This window comes from Zingiber officinale, chromosome 8A (assembly GCF_018446385.1).
Source record: "Zingiber officinale cultivar Zhangliang chromosome 8A, Zo_v1.1, whole genome shotgun sequence".
Taxonomy (NCBI): Eukaryota; Viridiplantae; Streptophyta; class Magnoliopsida; order Zingiberales; family Zingiberaceae; genus Zingiber; species Zingiber officinale.
The window spans coordinates 61,480,498-61,501,629 of NC_056000.1; the positions used below are offsets into that span (position 1 = coordinate 61,480,498).

At 34.9% G+C, this 21,132-nt stretch overlaps 2 protein-coding genes across 2 annotated transcripts; one reads left to right on the plus strand and one right to left on the minus strand.

Annotated features, from left to right (window-relative positions):
- Positions 1–8,930: 8,930 nt before the first annotated feature.
- Positions 8,931–15,961, plus strand: LOC122009250 (cactin-like). Its single transcript, XM_042565339.1, has 13 exons — positions 8,931–9,206; positions 9,289–9,377; positions 9,729–9,825; positions 10,490–10,561; positions 10,675–10,737; positions 10,837–10,977; positions 11,214–11,309; positions 12,087–12,371; positions 13,554–13,689; positions 13,768–13,931; positions 14,527–14,706; positions 14,947–15,213; positions 15,565–15,961. Exons 1-13 carry the CDS (start codon positions 9,075–9,077, stop codon positions 15,682–15,684), a joined length of 1,842 nt encoding a protein of 613 aa, XP_042421273.1. The 5' UTR covers positions 8,931–9,074; the 3' UTR covers positions 15,685–15,961.
- A 700-nt stretch (positions 15,962–16,661) lies between these two features.
- Positions 16,662–21,132, minus strand: LOC122009246 (WPP domain-interacting tail-anchored protein 1-like). The gene is made up of 5 exons (XM_042565332.1): positions 20,908–21,132; positions 19,695–20,214; positions 18,528–19,606; positions 17,378–17,524; positions 16,662–17,159 (listed from the first exon to the last, which is right to left on the minus strand). Exons 2-5 carry the CDS (start codon positions 20,197–20,199, stop codon positions 16,944–16,946), a joined length of 1,947 nt encoding a protein of 648 aa, XP_042421266.1. The 5' UTR covers positions 20,200–20,214; positions 20,908–21,132; the 3' UTR covers positions 16,662–16,943.

Here is a 21,132-nt window from a genome sequence, read left to right on the forward strand (position 1 = left end):
GTTTTGAAATGTAGACACTTAAGTCAAGTGGGTCGATTTTCTAGTTGATTCGGACCAAAATGTGACCCAACTGATTTTTCTATCACTGACCAGATTATTACCCATCGTGTCGTGTGTTTTTGATCATTGTTATTGATATACCCTGGTATATCCATCTGGGATATGAATCGCGTGGGGAGTATGTACCGCTCGGGCATATCTGCCCTGGAGCATGACTTGTTCGGGTCGATGTTGTTGGATCTCTATCTATAATTTATTGGAGGGATAGTACTTACTATATGTCAAAATGATTTGAACTGATAATTTCAAATTTTCAATTTGGCTGAGTAGGCTGTTCGTCAACTTCATCTGGAGTTGTCCAAGTTCGAATGAGAGAGGGAATTTGTCGAATCATTGATCGTTACCGAGTTAGCGAAAGCTCCGAATGCTGAGTTGAGAAAGTTGATGTCGAAGGCTCGAAACGAACACCGAACAAATATGGAGTCTAAGTCCCAATTATGTGAGGGGAGTCATCCAAGGAATAAAGATGCTGAGTCTTACAATGAGATAGATCCTTTAAAATAGATTTATCGCCTTCGATGATATAAGAGATCATGCTTAGACGTCTATTTTTATGATAAAATTGTGAGATCATAAATATAACCTAGCATAAGTTATTATGGAGAACTGAACATATACGTGAGTAATGGATATCTATCTAATAAAAAATTGTACGATAGAACAAAAGGAGGAATAAATGAGGGACAGAGATGGAATGATCTCTCATTTCTTTTGATGTTACTTTGTTAGAATTCTTCACAGAATTCAATCAGTTTGCTCAAGGAAGTAAGTCATCCTTTTATAAACCAACATGTTGTGGCAACGTTCCAAGCAGGTGGCACCCATGCAAAACCAAGCAACGTGGGTTAAGCATGCACAACACGTGGCACTTGAGCACTTGAGCATGACACGTGGCACGCTCATGCAAAGCATGTGTCACGAATGCAAAGCCATGCCATGTGGCATCTTTTGCCTACGCCATGCGAATTGAGTATGAAAAAGAGATTCGTGGCCACTTCTGGTGGATTCATATAGACACACTGTGTCCCAATTGCAGTCCACTTCGTGTAACATATAAAGAACTGTTTTTGGATGAGTACAATTTGAATTCTAGATTTACACCCCTTTCTATACTCGATATCAACCTTCATGCCACTCTTCCCATGGCGGACTAATAACCCATAAGTTTAATTTCCATTCATTTTTTTCCAATAATTTCTCACATAAATAAAAATAAGATATATAATAGTATTTAATAGTTGAATCATCTATAGGATAAATAAATATTATCTTTGAATCTTTTCTTATGAAAATCTATCTGTTCACTAGTTGATCAGTAAACACAATATCTTTGAACTATTTTATTATTTGTGTAAGTATGGACAGATCTCTCCCAAGAATTTCTCTAATATAGCTCAGGTCTCATGAGTATGTTTGTTCATGATCATGAATATGCCTAGTTCTGTGAGAAGCGCTAAGAATTGTATTTTCAATTCTTTTTGAAGTGACTCCACTTTTTTCTCACATAAGTGATCTCTCAAGAGTATTTTTCATTACTTCACTACGATCATTATAAGCAAGAATGCTTATCCTTCATCTGGTCCTTGATTCATCAGGTCATTCCCCCACGGTGATGCCTTTTCATTGCAGTTATGTTGTCCCTTTGAACCTAGTTCTTGGGATCTCCAGTCAGCATAGATTGAGTTTCCTTTGCACCTAGAGTCAGCATCGATATTACTATCAAGCCTATTCCTCACGATGAGCTAGCAACTAACTCTTTATTTAACCATTTGGTCTGCGGATCGGTCTGCGGATCTACTAGATTATCCTTTGACAGTACATAGTCAATAGTGATAATTCTCGTTAAAAGTAGTTGCCTAATAATATTAGGTCTATGATGTATATATCGAGACTTACCATTGTACATATGGCTTTGTGTCTGAGTAATAGATGATTAACTATTGTAATATATGCAAATTATCGACACATTTTTTAGTCATCCAAGAATATCTTTAAGAATTGTCGTAATTATTCAACCTCTTCTCCACATTTATTAAGAGCTACAAACTCTGACTTCATAATGGATATGGTGATTACGGTTTGCTTAAAGATTTCCATGAAATGGATGCAATTCTCAAAGTGAATATATATTCACTTGTAGACTTAGAATATGTCATTTCTAATATTCAATTCGCATCATTGTATCATTCGATCACGTACTCTTGTTATCCCTTTCCAGTACGGGATTACTCGTATTTTTACTTAGTTTACTTACTACGTAGGCCAAATCTAGTCGTGTATAATTTATTAATTATATTAGACTTCCAATTATCTACTTTCATTTTAATTTTTCGATAGATGTCGACTCATATTTATTGGAGTTCATACCAACGCAATATCACCCTTGATGAATTTCTCAAGAACTTTGTTAATATAATAAGACTACTAAGAACAAGTCTTTTGTTGCTCTAAAAATTTTAATTATTAGAATTACATCAGTTGGGTTCATATCTTTCATGTCAAATTTTGAATTCAATATAAATTTAGTGGATTTGATTATATGATCATTACTCCCAATGATAAATATGTCATCTATATAAAAATATAATATGACATAGTCATTTTCTGTGTATTTCATGTAGACATATTTTTCACATTCATTGATTCTAAATCTACTTTTTTTCATAGAAGTATCAAATTTTTCATGCTATTATTTTGAAGCTTATTTCAAGCCATATAATAACTTGACTAATCTACGAATAGGGCTATATATGAACCGAACGTTCATGAACAATCTTAGTGTTATGTTCGTTCAATACACAAAAGATTAATTAAATAAACAAGCATAAACAACTTGTTAAACTAAACAAACAAGCTTGAACACATATGTGTTCAACTTGTTAACATTCATGAATAACGTTTATGAATCATGTTTATTAATAAAACTTTTATCAACATGCAAACTTTTAAAATAAATAAACAAGTTTAAATTATCAAGCGTAATAACCAATCAAATAAACAAAAGTTTCAAACAAATTTGAATTGAGAGTTCAATAATATCTGAACAAACTAAGCTCAAGCCAAACTTGAATTAAAAGATCGATAACATCTAAATGAACCAAACTCAAGCTCATCAAAATTAACCAAATCAAGCTTGAACAATCACTTCAAAGGCTTGATTCATTTTAAGCTCGAGTTGGCTTAACTCGGTTACCTTATCAAACAAGTTTGAAGACCCCAAAGCTTGGTTCAGCTTGGCTTGTTTAGAATTCTATTTACAAACCTTATTTTTCTGTTTTGACACAAAAAAATCCTTCAGGTTGCTCTATGCAGATTTCTCCTTCTAAATCTTCATTTAGAAAAGTAGTCTTGATATTTATTTGATGTATTTTCAAATTTTCTAGAGTGACGATAACCAATAAAACTCTGATAAAAGTTATTCTCGATATTGAAAAATATATATCAAAATAATTAAGGCATTCATGCTATCGATAATCTTTAATTACTAATCTATTATTATACTTATCAATCGTGCTATATGATTTTATTTTCTTCTTAAAAATTCACTTGCAACTGAGTGATTTACTTCTTGGAAAAAGAACCACAAGTTTACAAGTGTGATTTTGCAAGATAGAGTTGATGTTGTTGGACCCCGTGAGTGTTTTGATGTGATCAACAAAGTTGGTTAGGTCCTACTTTGTGTTTGATCCCTGTGCCTGAGTGTGCAGGAGCTTAGGAGTGCAGGAAATCGAACGGAAGGCGCAGCTAGCGAGAAGGACGACACGGGAAGGGAGTCGATGGGCTCGATGCGTCCGAAGGATAAGAGAGCTGCGGAAGAGTACACCGGTGGGCGAGAAGAACGTGTGCGACGTTCAAGAGACGTTAAGCCGGGACAGAAGCCTGCTCGAGGAGAAGACCGAGAATTGAGTTCGGGTGAGCCCTATTCTAGTGAGTCGGAATCACCCAAAAGAACGGAGCTTCAGAAGTTGAAGCAAAGAAATAACTGAGCTGGTCAAGATTGCTCAAGGTGCCTTCATCTTGACTTGAAGGCGCCTTCACCTTGAAGGCGCCTTAAAGGCTTGATGAAGGCGCCTTCATCTGGTCAAAACTGACCGTTTGCGCTACGGATAAAGTTTTATCCACCCACTCAATAGAGGTGCCTTGGACCTCAGTTGGAGGCGCCTTGGACTTCCGAGATAGAATTTCCAGATACTATTTAAAGGCCCCTAGAACTAGGAATTATCAATCAATTCAGTATTCAACTCTGTAATTAATTCCTAGCAGCTTGTGAGCTTTCTCAGTGTGTACAAAGGCTTCTCCGCCTACAGTAAAGGAGACTCATCGTCTTGGATTAACAACATTCTTGGTTGTAACTAGGTTAACTCCCGAGTCTCTGGTTTATCTCTGTTTCCTTCTTGTTTTATTCTTATTATAGTTGCTTTTATTTTGAGTTGAAAATTTCGAGGAGGGTATACTTTTTATTTTTTCAGGCAATTCATCCTCTCTTGTCGGCCTCCACTGCACCTACAGATGTTAGATGCAATTATCTCTTTCCATTGAGGCCCCTCAAAATAACTTACTGTTTCTGAATAACTTTGTGGGATAAAATTTGTTCCAAATGATTTTTTCCACCCAAGTTCTTTTGCTTTATCAATTTCTTATTTTCCTTCTTCTTGTGGTTCTAATGCCCATTTAGAAGAACTAGTTTCCTCTTAGGTTTTATATGGAATCATATGTTCAAAGAACGAGACATTTCTCAATTCAATAATCAAGTTATTGTGTATCTCTGATATTTAATATTGGTGCAATTAATATCAATGGTCAAACTCAAGTTTTGATGAATAACAAATGAATTAAAGTAGATGTTATGTTTATCTAATTTTTCTATTAAGTGTGATGATATGAACTTGATGGGTCTAGAGGACCGAAATACTAGACTGAAGTCCAGATTGGTTGAGATCTGGCAGAAGGAAGTCTAGTTGGATTGACAACTGCGGAAGTCCAGATTGGTTGAGATCTGACATAAGGAAGTCCAGTTGGGTTGACAACCACTGAAGTTCAGATTGGTTGAGATATGACATAAGGAAGTCCAGTTGGGTTGACAACCACTGAAGTTCAGATTGATTGAGATCTGGTAGAAAGTCTCGATGGATCAAGGGACCTGACATCAAGGAAATCTACAATTGGTAAGTGGATGTATGCAATTGGAGGAGAGATACAATGAGGACGCATAGACTTTGGCCCAACTTAGAGTTTTAGTAAAACTCAAAGTTAGGACTGGATAGTCCGGAGACTGTCAAATGCATTATTACTAATTTTTTTTCATATTATTGCTTGTTAGCCTAACTTTGTATTTCAAAAAATCAAAGGCTGGAAAAAGGGTTCTAGATGCCCGAAGCTTGTCCAGGAACCCGGAGTTGCTCCAAGCACCTGAACAAGTGGATAGGCACCCGGACAATGGGCTGCAGTGGCACGTTTCGACTGGCCAACCCACAAAAGTGGTCCAAGCGCTCGAACTGGTCCGGGGCGCCCGGAGGTCGATAAAGTTTGCGGGATAAACATTCGACGAGATGCAGCCACTTTAGCATACTCCAGGAGCCTGAGGGTGGTTCTAGGCACCCGGAGAGATCCTATATAAAGGCATTTGAGCAGCAACTTCAAATAATCAATTATTCCGACTTTTGTTTTCACATGCTGCTCCAAGAAGCTCTCCATGACATTGAAAAGCTACTACGACAACCGATACTAAAGCTTAGACTCTACTTGTTGTTGGTACATTTTAGTTTATTACATTGTACTTATATTCTTATAATATTTTCAAGCTTATAGTGATTGTCCAACAAAAGCATTCAAAGAGTGTGAGCCTTAGAGTAGGAGTCGTCGAAGGCTCTGAATCAAGTAAAACTACTTGTGTTAGCACTTCTTTCATTCATTTATTGTCCGCTGAGTATTCTCATGATTTTTGAAAAAACAATGAACGCTATTCACCTCCTCTCCTCTAACGTCTTTTCGATCCTACATTTAAGACTTAAACACAAAGAACTTGTAAACATTATTGCTATGAGCATATCTAAGAAATATGTAATCAATAATCTTTAGTCTTATCATAATCATCTTCGGATTAAGAAGTAATACTTTAGCAAGACACTCCTACACTCGCAAATATTTATAGGTGTTGATTCAGTTGGCATCAATGATCAAACTTGAGTTTTGATGAATGACAAGTGGATAGAATTAAATATATTTGTGATCAAACCTTACTACCCAGTGTGTAGGTTAAAGAAAAATAATCAGTTATAGGTTAAGGAAGTTAAAAATTCAATCTCGTAGAAGTTTTCTTCTTTATTATATGCCATAGAAAAATAATCAATTATTGTTCAACTAATATTCATAATGCATAACTTCCCTCAAACAACATGCCTGCTATTGTATAAACCATGATACAAGGAAGTTTGATCCGAAATCAAGGCCTCTTAAGACTATAGGTTAATACAAGTAAAGGCCAGTTGAAGAAAAAATATTATTGAAATGGGCTTTAAAGCAGCCAACTGCAATACAATAGTAAAAATAACATGGAAAGGAAACTAGTAAAGAAATACCATCTTTTGTTGATCAAAGATATTTGAAGAAGATAGCCTCATCTTTGAAGTTGAAAAGAAACCTTTGCAATAAGAACAAAACCCTAGATCTTAACCTCATCTCAAGTACTGCAACCATTGGCAATTTTATGAATTACTTAAGAGATGAAAAATAGACAGTGAAATGGTTTGAAGAACATTTTTGCATTTACAGTGCACCATGTGCTTATGAAGAGAAATGAATGCTGAATGATGAAAGGGAAATTTGGGAGTATTTTTTTTTTTTAATTTTTGTGATGATCAACTCTGATGAAGAAATCCTTCGACTATTCACAACGACTTTGCAAAGGAACTAAAAAAACACACAGACACATTCAATGAGTTCATCTCGAATAGTGCTGAAAAATTACTCATACTTGAAGCAGCAGAGAACAAAGCCACACACTTGGCATAGGAAAGGAACAAAACTAAAGATAAGGACTCCACAACTCAAGAGGAAATATGAGATTGTAATTGCAGAATGATCTCAGTAACTAATTTAATACAGTATCCAGAAATTTTGTGACAGAAATGGAGGACACAAGTTGAACTAGTTTCCAAGCCTTTGGCAAGCCATTGATAGTGAAATGAAGCAAAATAATTAAGCAGTTGCTTGTAAGCAAGGTTCTAGTGTGTGGAACTCAACCTATTTGGAGAAGCAAAAGCCAAAACTTGCAAAAGAAAATGCAGACTAAAACCAGAATCAACTAAGCAGAAAAAACACTAAAGAAATATTAATCAAGAAAATGACACATTGGTAGAATCAACATTGAAGTAAACAAGAAATGTCAAAGAATAAAGGTTTGTCTCAACAACAAGCATTGCTATTTGAAATGGACGTATGTTGAAGTTTAATCCCATGAAAATTTAGAAATTTTCAACATAAAGATCATATTTTGCAGAAGAGAACAGATTGTCAGTGGAAAAAAAAATCAATCTTTAGTTGGAAAGCAAGAAGAAAATAAGAAATGTAGAGGAAGTAGATCGTCGATCCAGTAGCCAACAAATGCAGCAGCAATCGCACCAAAATCAAACCCTAATTCAACACGAAATGAAATGTCGCCCAGCAAGATAGCTTCGTTTTCAATCTGGCCAACTTACCTATTCCGGCAGCCGCTTCTTCCACTTTCGGGCGGCATTCCTGCGGCACATCGAAGGCGGAGGCGGCGAGGCGCTTGAGCGCGACCCCAATGTCGAAGAGGATCACGCCAGAGGCGGGGGAGCCAAAGGAACAACTCCTCTTGCGACCACCCGACCACCCCGCGGAGCGCGCCGTAGCTGAGGTTCCCCCGCACCTCGCTGTTGAAGGAGGTGAGCCCGTCTTCGTAGTACGAGTAGCAAGGGCCGTAGAGTCGGACCTCGAGGAGACCGGAGGCGTCGTCGTGCCGTAGGAGAAGCACTCCACAGACTGGAGGATTTAAAAACTTTAGATTATGTAATGCGATTTGGGGAAAGAAAAAAACCTTGATTTGTTCGCTTTCGATCTTAGCGAAGGTGACGATGTTGAACACTGGAGGCTTACTAATGTGGCTGTGAAATGGCTGCGGGCGTCCTTGTCGCCGTGGCCCAGGTGCCCTCACCACGACGCCGCGAGGTGCGCGACCTTGTGAGGAGGCTCGCTTATGAAAGGAAATTAAGGTTAGGAGTGAGATACGAGGGGAAGAGAAATTGATTAGAGTTAATAAGTTAAAGGGAAAATAAAATATTTATTTTTATATGTATATAATATTTGTTCTTTTAATAAATTTATATGAAATATTATTTTAAATTTATTTTATATTTTATTTTAAATTCTTTTTGGATATTATAAATTTTTAAATGAAATACATTTATATTTTCTACCAAACTAACGCGTGTAAATTTTAAATGGATTTTTTTCCAACTTAATATTTTAAATGAATTTTTGATAAAAAATTATACGATTTTAAATTTTATTTGTAATTTATATTTATTTATATTTATTAAAATTTATTTATAGTTTTGTTGTAAATTCATGTTAATTTTTATCTTTATTTTTATAAATATTATATTTTAAAATAGACAATTAATTCGATAACAAATTAATTTTTTATTTACATAAATTTGAAATAAATTTTATTTCCATAAAAAAATTATTTCCAATTTATATAAATTTAAAACAGATTTCTTTCCATTTTAGTTTTTTTTATTAAATTTTATATAAATTTTTTGACAGAAATTATATCGTTTTAGATTTTATTTGTAATCCGTATTTATTTCTATTTATAAATATTTATCGAGTTAGGTCTCAAATTCACCTTGTTTAAAGATCGGCTACTCACAAGTCACATCTCGATCCCTCCTTTTCTCCGTTCCGCTGTGAGACCGACCGAATCTATCACGCAGCCGACGTTGTGAGGAAGACCGTTCCGCTGTGAGGAAGACTGTTCCGCTGTGAGCATGGGTGACCGGATATCTTCCCGGCGCCATGACCGAAGCCGCCGCTGTGAGGAAGACCGAGGTAAGAGGGCTAAGCGGGATATAAAAGAGGAAGAAATCATGGATTACATGGTGAAGAAGGCGCAGAAGAAGGTATTGTCTAAATTTCTTTTGTGGACGTTTATTAGGGTTTGTGGATGTTTTCGGTTGGGTAATTGTTGGTTGCTTCTTTTAGGCTCTGAAGGTTGCTAAGAAACTCAAAGCAAACGAGGCTGGATATTCTAACGATTCCAATCCTTTTGGAGACTCTAATTTGACTGAGAAGTAAGATTCTTTTTCCAAATACATTATATTTTTTCTCACTTTGCATTACAAAATCACAAGGGAAAAATTAATTATTTACTTGTATGATTGTAACTATGATATTGCATGAAAGATATCGAAGAGTATTTGTAATTTGCAAGGAATTATACCACTAATCATTTGAATGTATCAAATATCAGGACATAGTTGTATTTGGATATAAATTTTTTCTTTTTTGTCTTAAGTATTCATTTCCTTATTTCTACAAATTTTTTTTAAAAAATAGACATATATCCTTGCGTTGCATGTTAGTTCCTGTAGAAACATGATATCACTTTGTACTTATTACTTTATTTATTTACAAATTGGTAGGTTTGTATGGAGGAAAAAGATAGAACGTGATATTATGCAAGGTGTACCTCTTGATATATCCGTGAAGGCTGAAAAGAAGAGGCAAAGAGAAAAAATGGTATGTAATTATCATAGATAGTGGTATAATTTGTATTAGTTAGATTTTTTTTAATATTGTATATTTCATTTTGCTTGGATTGATCAAGGAAGATCGCATGATCTTCAGATGGCTTTAGCAACTAAAGAAGTATAATTTTAAGGTTATTCATGAGTGTATTGTCTTAAAACCCATAGTGGTGTTTAAGGTTTGCTCCACCTGTCACTAAAATGGTTGCATCAAATACAGAGTTGTTTCCTGTTAGATAATATACACCTTAATTCCATCTGCGTATAATTTTACTACATCTCAACTTCTAAGACAGTTCGTCTGTCTATATTTGCTGAATTTATAATTTTGAGCATGATTTTTCATTCTGTCCTGAGACATGTTGTGCTAAGGGAAATGAATGATGGTTATTGTTCATGAATAAAGATAAATCTTTCTAACCTGGTAAAAAAAGTGTATGTCATTGCTTAAACCTAAGTAGATTTTCTTGGATTTGTCTCTTTTAAGTATTTCAGTTTAATCTTCTATGTTCTCTTTTAGATAAAGAACTGATTAAAATTTTATAGGAGTCAGAATTTTGTCTAATTTACATAGTTCTTTTATTTTGCTACATCTTGAAAGTTTGTCTGTAGGTATTTAGTATTTATTATTGCATACTAATTTAGTTTTGATGCAGGCTGAGATTGAAAAGGTGAAGAAAAGAAGGGAGGAAAGGGTAATTGAAAAGGCACAACGTGAGGAAGAAATGGTTTGTTCAAATTTTCAATTTTCTACAAATACACTTATTTGAATCTTTGGAGATGTTTTCCTTAGGATGCTTTAGTTAAGCCTTCTCATACTTTCTTTGGTAAAATGTTGCAGGCAATGTTGGCAAGAGAGAGAGCTCGTGCTGAGTTTTTAGATTGGGAGAAGAAAGAAGAAGAGGTGATTATATTCTTAATTTGCCACATTTTTTCTCCTCCTAATTTTGAAGTCTTTCATGATATTCTTTTTATCTGTTACTAATCTTTTCCTACTGTGCAGTTTCACTTTGATCAAAGCAAAGTTAGATCTGAGATTAGACTGCGAGAAGGGCGTGCAAGACCAATTGATATGCTTACCAAGACCCTTACCAGTTCTGAAGAATTTGACTTTGATCTAAATGAACCCTACATTGTATTTAAGGTATTTACCTCTCAAATCTCAACTCTTTGATAAAATTCGAATTTAAAATAGCTAATGCTAATGGTGACATTTAGAATAGTTTTATTGAGTGCTCTCTAACATTAAAGTCTATATTACTGCATATATAGCTTTGAGTATTGTTGATTGCTATAATAGTTATGCCTTGATGTGGTTATCTTTTCTTTTAAAAAAATTTTGAGTTGATTATTCATGGATGTTAAATATTAAAACTACAGGGGCTTACCGTCAAGGATTTGGAAGAACTTCGTGAAGACATTAAAATGCATCTGGATTTGGATACAACGACACCAATTCATATCAGATATTGGGAGGTAAAGTCCTTACTTTCACATCTTTCTTTGTGCTTACAACTTGATTTTATTTTTTTATATTCCATTGTACCGCTTTCACTCTCATTGACATGTAGAAGAAAGTATCTTCTAGTTTTGTCCTTTCAAAATTAGTCACTTCCACAATTTTTTGTATTTTTTTCAGCACTAATGGCTTAACATTTTTAATCTATAGAAGACACATGTTCCTAAAATTTTCTATATAGTTGATGTGACTTAATTTGGGCTTCTGATCACTAGATAATATTAATGAATCAAAATAATCCAAATAAAGCCTGGGATTTCATTTTCATTTCAAAGTTGATGAAATTGATTGAACTTTTTCTGATACTCAAATGATAATAATCTTCAAATTAAGCTATTGATAGCTCAACACTAATTTGTGAACTATGGTTAAGTAATAACTTTGATCCTTTTATTTTATGTCCATGAATAGGCTATCACTTAACTATAATTCACAAATTTCTTGAACTTTCTGTTAATCAAATGATAATATTTTAATTAGAGGATGGAAATTTTATCACAATTTGTGTAATAACTTCTTGTCTTCTTTTATCTAACTATATTTCATAATTTGAATAAACTCATTCTTTTACTCAAAGGATAATATTCTGATTAGGCTAATGACAATTCGACACTGATTTGTGAACTATTTTTTATGGTCACATAATAACCTTAATATCCTTTTCTTACCTCTGGATAATTTTTCTCTTTCTTTTCTCTTTAGTTGATATCTGATGTGTTCCTGATGATGAACAGGCATTGATGGTAGTTTGTAACTGGGAACTTGCGGAAGCTCAGAAAAAAGATGCAATTGATCGAGCTAGAGTACGGGGCGAGCAACCACCTCCTGAAGTTCTTGTAGAAGAAAGGGGTCTGCACTCGAGCATTGAGGCTGATGTGAAGAATCTATTGGAAGGGAAAAGGTCCAAGGAGTTGGAGTTGATGCAACAAAAAATTGAATCACAAATGCGATCAGGCACTGCTAAGGTTGTTGAGTATTGGGAGGCTATTCTGAAGCACCTCCAAATATACAAGGCGAAGGTATGCTACCAATCTTGATGATGAGATTAAACTTCTTTGGCATTGATTTCTTCTAAAGCTTTATACTTATTCTAGTATCTAGTCTCTGGTACAAATAATTGCATGCTCTGAATGATTGGAATCATCTACTACTGTTGTGTTCTGCTAGAGTTGAATCAATCCCATAATCAAACGTGAATATTTATGCCTCTATTATTTTCCATCGAATTGGTCTTTTAATGGACTTATCCTTAATCTATGTCCTCTGCTAGTTACAATTGATGTTATACTGAAATTTTTGCTTGCTAGCTACTATTGGAGTAAACCATAATAAGTGTGTCTGTACCTTGAGTTATAACATTAATGTTGTGTTAACTCGAGTGGATATGGAAGAGAAGAAATAGAATGAAATGATTGATTTTCTTGTTTACTTAGAAGTAAATAAAAAAAGAAGGTAATTTAATCCTCTAAATTTTCTCTTCATTTTTTTTCCACCCAAGCTAGGTGGAAATTGATGGAAATGGAGTTTACACATCTCATAAATATAAATGTGTATTTCTCTCATTTCAATTTTGTCTAAACAATCAAATAAATGAAAAATTGAAAATAAGATACTATTTATTTCTTCTTTTCTCTTCACTTAAATTATTTCATTATGTTCTATTTCCTGGTTTCCAGCAAATAAATATAAGGTATGGATAACACGCTTCCCATCTTGTAAGCTATGGTTAATGGAACTCTTCATTTATCCTCTTTGTGCCTGTGTTGGGTTTGGACATCGTTACTCCGACGCCAACACTTCTAGTGGACACTTGGCTTATCTAATAGTTATGTGCACAAAATTACTTGTTCTCCAGTCTAAGCAACTTATTGTTATAGGTGTCATCTTCCAAAAGTCTCTTCCGATTTTTCTTAAGTAGGGATAGGAATAGAATGGATAATTGAGGGCCTGTATCAGATGTGCCCTTGTCTCATTACTTACCTTTTTCATTTCAATGTTTAAGAATGAGCCATTTACATTGTAGATTTTACATACATCTACCATTATGCTCCCAACTGTATTGTTTAAAGTTAAAATTTTAGGATCTACATAATCTAAGCCTATACTGTACGTTTTAGATGTTTCTTTCTATCTATTGTTTTTATTGAATTGAACTTAGCTCTTTTGATTTTTTGGATTTATATCTTAAACACTATATGCAGGCTTCTCTTAGAGAAATCCATGCCTCGCTTCTACGAAAGCATCTACAACATTCAGAGCATCCTGCAGAGGTTGAGAACCAGTTAGAAGAACATGAAGATGCAAAAGCTGAAGAGGATGAATTGCAGGATCTAGAGGGTATATAACTAAGGAATTTAATCCACTTGGTTATCTGAATTTGTTTGAGTGCTATGCTTATGCTTTAATTTTTTTTAGATTCCAAGCATTATTCTCCTGAGCATTTGATTGAGGATGCTGATGAACCTGAAGAAGCAGGTTCATTCTCACCACCTGAAGAAGCAGGCTCATTCTCACCTCAACTCTTGCAAGGTGATGAAGACGATGAAGCAATTGATCCTGAGGAAGACTGGGCTGAACTGGTAATGTACTGCTCCCTGTACATGTTATGTAACAAGCCTAGAGTTCATCTCGACCTTTTGTTTCTAGTCTTGATATTCCATGTTGAATCGTGTGTTGGGCAATTTCTAGTGTACATGTTAGAACAAGCCTAGAATTCATCTTGATATTCCATGTTGAGTTGGCACTCCTGGGGAGATTAAATAGAGGGCTGGGTTACTGCATTTGCAGTAATTAGATTGTTAATGCTAGTGAGTGTTTTGACTATTGCATATTTGGCTAAAATTTGTGAAAGCTAAGTCTAGAAACTACATATTGAAGTTTTTTGTTTTTTTTGCAATCTTATAATATGTTATTAGTTATTAATATGGCAATTTGTTCACTTCCAGCCATTGTTGATTTTGAATCCTGACAACTAATCCTGCCCAAAGTTTCCTCCAACTCATACTTTTTTTATTGATTATTGTTTGGTTTGACTGATTTGCAAGGACAAATTACCTATATCAGCCAGTCAATTGTGTGATAAGTATCAGCTTTAGTTCTGTTTGGCATTCTTATTGCATTACTTTCTGAATTGGGAGGCTCAGTGTGCTGAATTTAGTGACTCATCTTTTGCAGGAGCGGAAACGCAAAGTTATAGAAATGGAGCAGCAAATGAAGACTCGGGAAGCAATGACTGCAAAGAAGGTGAGCCAACCTGAAGACAATATGGAACTCAAAGCCATGAGAGCGATGGGGGCTATGGATGAAGGTGATGCAGTTTTTGGTGCAGGCTCTGAAGTAGCCCTGGATTCACAGGTTTTATTTTACTCTCTTTTCTTCATATCAAAACTACATGTTGCTGTTATTCTTATTTCATCAATCACCACCTTATATGAAATCCATTTTGTTTTAAGAAACCTCACTGATGGATCATTTTCAAAGAGGCATTGCATATGGTTTGAAAAAAAAATAGGAGATATCTAACAAGTGAAAATTTACTGAGCTTTGCAGAAGGAATGACATTGTTTTTCTTCTTTTGGGCTTTCTTTGTTTTAGGTGTATTGGTGGCATGATAAATATCGTCCACGAAAGCCAAAGTATTTCAATCGGGTTCATACTGGATACGAGTGGAACAAGTACAACCAAACTCATTATGATCACGACAATCCTCCTCCTAAGATTGTCCAGGGCTACAAGTTCAACATATTTTACCCTGATCTTGTTGACAAGTCAAGAGCGCCAGTGTACACTATTGAGAAGGATGGCAACAGTGATGAGACCTGTATTATCAGGTTCCATGCCGGGCCGCCCTACGAAGACATTGTGAGTATTAATTTATTTTAAGCTTCTAGCAATATGTTAATAGAAATAGCGAATGCAGACATTGAGCCCTCACTAATGAAAAATTCAGAATTTTAGTCCTATTCTAAAATATCAAAGCAGCTTGATAAATTGTATTTTTATATCAAAATTATGCCATAATTAACCAATATACTCTTACATAGGTTAATTTTTATCCAAAATGTTGTCATCAGACTTTTGGTGAAACACATTAGTAGATTTAAAGTTTGTCTTTCTTTTTTTCCCACATCTATGCTAGGTTTTTCATGTCTTTGAATTTAATGATAGCTGACCTTAAATGGCTGCCTGATATGTTTATGTAAAATTTGACAGGCCTTCCGTATTGTAAACAAGGAATGGGAGTATTCTCACAAGAAAGGCTTCAAGTCAACCTTCGAGCGCGGGATTCTTCATTTGTACTTCAATTTCAAACGATACCGGTATCGGCGATAGTTGGAGCTGTGTAGAAGAGCCTATCAACCCAAACTATGGATCTTTGCATCTTGAATTCTACATTATGATGCAAATTGTTTTTTTTTGGGTAACCCATGTAATCAAATGTATATTTTAAATCTGTAATACTGTAGCAGTATTCTCTTTTTCCTGTGACGTGTGGAATCATGTTCTATTTTCTTTTTCCTACCTTGTTGTTTGCCTTTGTTTCCCCTCACATAGTGATACTAGAATTAGGCATTTGTCTCCATATAGTAATGTTAATCAATATTTCCTACATTGTTGTTTTTTTCCGCAAGTAATACTAGAATTAGGCATTTGTCTCAATATATATCGAGAATGTTACTTATGGTCAAATTTGTCATGTGATTTTGTAGTTACGTTTGAATTGTGAAAATAGTATTTTGATATGTAGAATAAGGCTTTGTATAATAGAATTAATGTGATCCCGATAGTTCTTTCGGTAAGAATTTCGTGCTCCTTTTTTAAATACTTAGTTATGAATCTCAGTAAATATTGAGAATGTTAATCATTAACTATTTCATGAATTTTTAAAGGTTAAATAAATTTATTTTGGAATTGCTTAAGATATATTTTCATGTTTTAAATGTCGACCGACACCTCAATAATCAATGTTATGCAGTATAATAAAAAGAAAAATATTAAAATAAGTAAATTTTAATATAATCTGGATAACGGTTAATAATTAACTAAAAATTAAAGAAGAATGAATAGAATTTATTTTCCTGATATATATTTATTATAAAATTCACACACGATGATATATATATACATACTGCTACGCCAATGTTTAATGTCTTTCAAGTGACTTTTCCGAAGAACAGGATGTAAATTGTAAGGAGAATTCTTAAATATAACAAGTTCAATGGGTAGTTGAGTACTACGATATGGATTTGAAGATACAACTGATAAAATGTTATTATTTATCAAATTTTGAGGGTAAAAATAAAAAGGAGTTAAATCCTAAAACATTTTCTAGGTTTTAACTTTCAATCCAACAGCATCCAAACATAACAATTTATAATAAACCAAAAATAGAAATTATTATACCTGATCTACTGATAACATTTTCTTAGCTGCAAAATTTTCTACTAAACTAACTCTACATGACCGAAACATTACACGAATTTCGGCCAAGATCCAACTCAACAACACAACACCAAAATCTAAGGAACAATCTCATCAGTCGATAGGATGCTATTGAATCAGAAGCCAAGGCGACTAGGAACTCCTTCCAGTTAGTACACGGGATTGCTTTCTTGTTGATACGCATAGAAGGTAAGGACAGCCACAAACAAGACGAGGATAGTCATGCAAAGATACTTTGGGTCGAGTTGAGCTGCTTCGATGTTCCTCACAGTCTCGATCTTTGAATCTGAACCTGAGGCCATCTCCTCAGCTGAAAGAGTGGTCACCAGATGCTTCTCACTGATACCCGCAGCCAGGTTCTCTGTCTGATACATAGTTAAACATGTAAATTGCATGTTAATGTATGCCATTGAGAAAATATAACAGTTCAACAAACAAACAAAATACAAAAATACAAAAAAAAAAAAGAAATCTTGTTCAGTTGATCACTAGAATTGAGCCGGAGAAGGGATTGACCGATAATCTTAGAAACGAAAATGAGGGCACTGCACTGAAAACTTAAAACGAAATCTAGATGACCCACCTGAATGTCTCTACTAAAAGATTCTGCAGGTCTTTCTCCTGATGATTTTGTGCCAGGTAGAGTTTCATTGTGGGTTCCCTTGTAGCTTGAAGAATTTCTTTTCAATTTCTCACTCAAAGCTCTGTTCTTTTTTATCAAGGCAGATATCTGCAAGGAAACACGAACAAAAGGAGAGAACTTTTGGAAGTTCACTAAATTTACAAGTTTGATTATAACATCCTAAAAGAACACTGAGAGGATCCTAAATAGCTTGAGTAAATCTAATGCAACTTATTAATTAACAAACAAGTATTGACTATTACAGGAGAACTTGACAGAATGAGATGACATAATTCATGTAAACTATCCACACGACAAATTCTCAGGAGACAATTTTGAAATATGAAATTGCAGGAGTGGAACCGAGAGAATCGTTAGCCAACAGATTAAATCAAGCAACACCAATAAAGATTGGAACAAAAGACCCTTTTTAGTGTGTAATCCAACACTTCATCTTTGGAAAAAGTAAAAAAGGACAACACAGACATAATTTATGATATAATTCCACAAATTCATAATTTAAAAGTGGGATGTTTTCAAGGACAGCCCACATATTTTATCATACTTGGCCTGTTTCATACCTCATACATTAACAGCCAAACATAATACTTAATTTTTGAACGCCCAAACAAACACACAAGAAGATAAGTTATTTTCTGGAAAAGCATTATTTTTTTGTATGTGAAACATATGAAACCTGACTTAAGCCACATGCATTACTAATCAAGGTGTGTGAAACCCTATTCAAATACAGAAACATTTATGATACATTAATGGTACATTAATGCACAGGAAGGGAAACAACAATATACCTCAACTAAATTTTATTGCATATAGTTCAGGCTCAAGATTAGTTTCAATTTACCTTGCTCAAGATTGTACATTTATCTGGTTCTTAATATACTTTACCTTATCAATATATATATATATATATATATATATATATATATTAGTGTCAATTTTTCTAAGAAACTCTTTGTAAGATCTATCTTTAACTAGTACCCAAATATAATTTTAGTCAAAACTGCAAAAGTTCACATTGGAATAGTCTATTAGCCTCTACACTTTGAAAGATTTACTAGAATAGAACACGGAAAAGTTAAAGGCATACCTCTGACTGAAGACGTTCTCTTTCCAATTCTAGTTTCATGACCAGATCACCAATGAGTTTTGTCCTGATACCAATGTCTTTAGCAGTGGCAACTTTTGCACCCTCAGCTTGATGCATGGATGTTTCCATGTATTCCAATTTGCCTCTTAGGAAACCCAGCTCTTCATTTAGTTCTAAATTTGTTTCAGTTAACAAAGTGCACTTAGATTCAGCATTCTCAGCCCTACTTTCTGCTTTTGAAACCTTTATTTTGAGCTCCTCAATCACAATTCCCATATCATCGATAGTATCATACAATCCACTTTGCTTCTCTTTAAGTGCTTCAACAGATGCCCTTGCATGCTCCAGTTGCATATCTGATTCACTAGACCGTGAAAGGTTTGTTCTCTCGGAATTGATTTTTTGCAGCAAGACAGGCTCCTCATTCAATTTGATGTTGATGCCTTGCAGTTCGACATACTTACCTTCAGCACTTTCAACTCTGTTTTCAGTTCTCAAAACATCAGCTCTGAGATCGTTGATTACATTTTCCTTTTGACCCAGTTCAGACTGCAAATAACATTGTTGCTTATGACTTGATTCAACTGAGGCCGCTGCCAGCTGCATCTGGGCATGAGACTGTCTAAGCTGCTCCTCAAGTGTTTTCACCTTTTCCTTCAGGGAGATGATTTCTGGAATGGTCCCTGTGCTCGCCTTCATAGATTCTTCAGCATGTACATTGAAATGAGACTTCAGCTCATTCTCTCGTCTAAGTGAACTATTTAAACAAAATTGAACAACCTGAAGTCTACCGGCAAATTCTTTTGAAATAGCCAAAAGAACTTCAGCAGTATTTTCAGCCTCAAGTGCTCTCTCCAAATGTATTTCAATTGATTCTTTAATGAAGTCAAGTTCTGCTTCTGCATAAAGCAACTGTAGCTTAAGATCCTTCTCATTTGACCTTGTGTCTGAAAGCTTGTTTTCAAGATCAAGTTCTCGTGCCAATGATTCGTCCAACATTTTTAAGACACTCCATTGTTGATCAACAGTGCCAATGGATGACAAATGACCATTATCAAACTTCTGATTTTCATCCAACCCTAATTAAATGCATGCATTAGAGAAATTAGTGTCGCCATCTCAATATGTGCAAACAATAAAGCAACCTAAGAAATATGAACAACTTACTAGCTTCAACATGACACAAAGCTAGAATGCTTTCAAACTTCAATGACTGTTTTTGTATATCGGCAATTGAATCTTGTAACTTCCTGACAGATTTTTCAGCATCAAGCAATTTTTTGCCTACTTCAGAAGCAATTGCTTCGAAGTTTTCACCATCAAAAAGATTTTGGCATGTCTCCATGATTTCAGTTTGTAGAAAGGACATGAAGCTTTGCAGTTCTTTCACCTCAGTGCATAAAATTCCACACAATATATCAGATTCAAAAAACTTCTTAACAGACTCAGCTAGGATGTCCCCATGCTCCATCTTCCATGATTCAAAATCATTGACTCTATCAGCTACCAGCATCAAAAGTATTTCCAAATTAAGTAGCTTCTCTGAAGAATATGCAACATCAAGCTCTATTCTAGTTAGAGCCTCTGCTGCATTTCCTTCATTTATGTCGATTCCAATTGCTCTCTCATCCTCTTGTAAGGAATTATCATCATGCTCATCAATAACCATCATCTGATTAATCTTGTCCTGAATATAAAATACAATTCCATAAATAAAAGTAATGACAACAAAGAATACACGGAAAGAAAGGAGAATTATGAAAGGTAAGTAGGGAAAAAATTGCAAGAATCCACTTATCATAATAGTTAGTTGCGACCAATTCACCCTGTAGCATAGATATATAATGATGCTGAATGCCCATGAAAGGAGCAGAATTTAGTAGTCATCTATTGACTTACTAAATGAGAAGAAGAAGTAAAAAAATCACACAAGCAGTCACCAATAGATTCGGTACAAAATTTGTCTCGAAGTATGATAGCATGAATGAATGATGAGATACTGATAACAAAAAACTAAGTAAAAAAAAGTTTGATCTAGTGAAACTAAGCAAAAATCCACCTACCTTGAGCCTACAGACATCCTTCCTAAAATATCCAAAATGTAAATCAGTGTCAATAGAAAAACGACATTTTTTACCACTCAAAAACACAAGCATCCTAAGGAAATCAACTGCCACAGATGGTCAAATCATCCACCCTCCTGTTCAAGCAGTCTCAAGCCGCCTTTCTTATCCCCATGTACAGTAGGATTAACCATGAAATTGAGATCGCGAATGACATAGAACTACAGATTTGCGCCATCAAGCACAGTTAATACCATCACATCATCTCGGAATTTGCTAAATCTACATGAACGGCAAATCTAAAGGTGAAAGCTTACGTGACTTGGTGACGGTTATCGCAGTAAACAGCGACTCCGACGGATTTCGAACCCCCGAATCTTCACGTAGATCCTAGAATCCAAACATCTAGGGTTTCCCGAGGCGCTAATCTGGATTCCGAGCTTGCAGAGCGGTGGGAGGAGAAACGAAGCGGCGCCTCCACCAGCGTCTCTCGTCGTGGATGCCGCTTAAGAGAGAGAGTGAGAGAGAGAGAGAGATGGGCC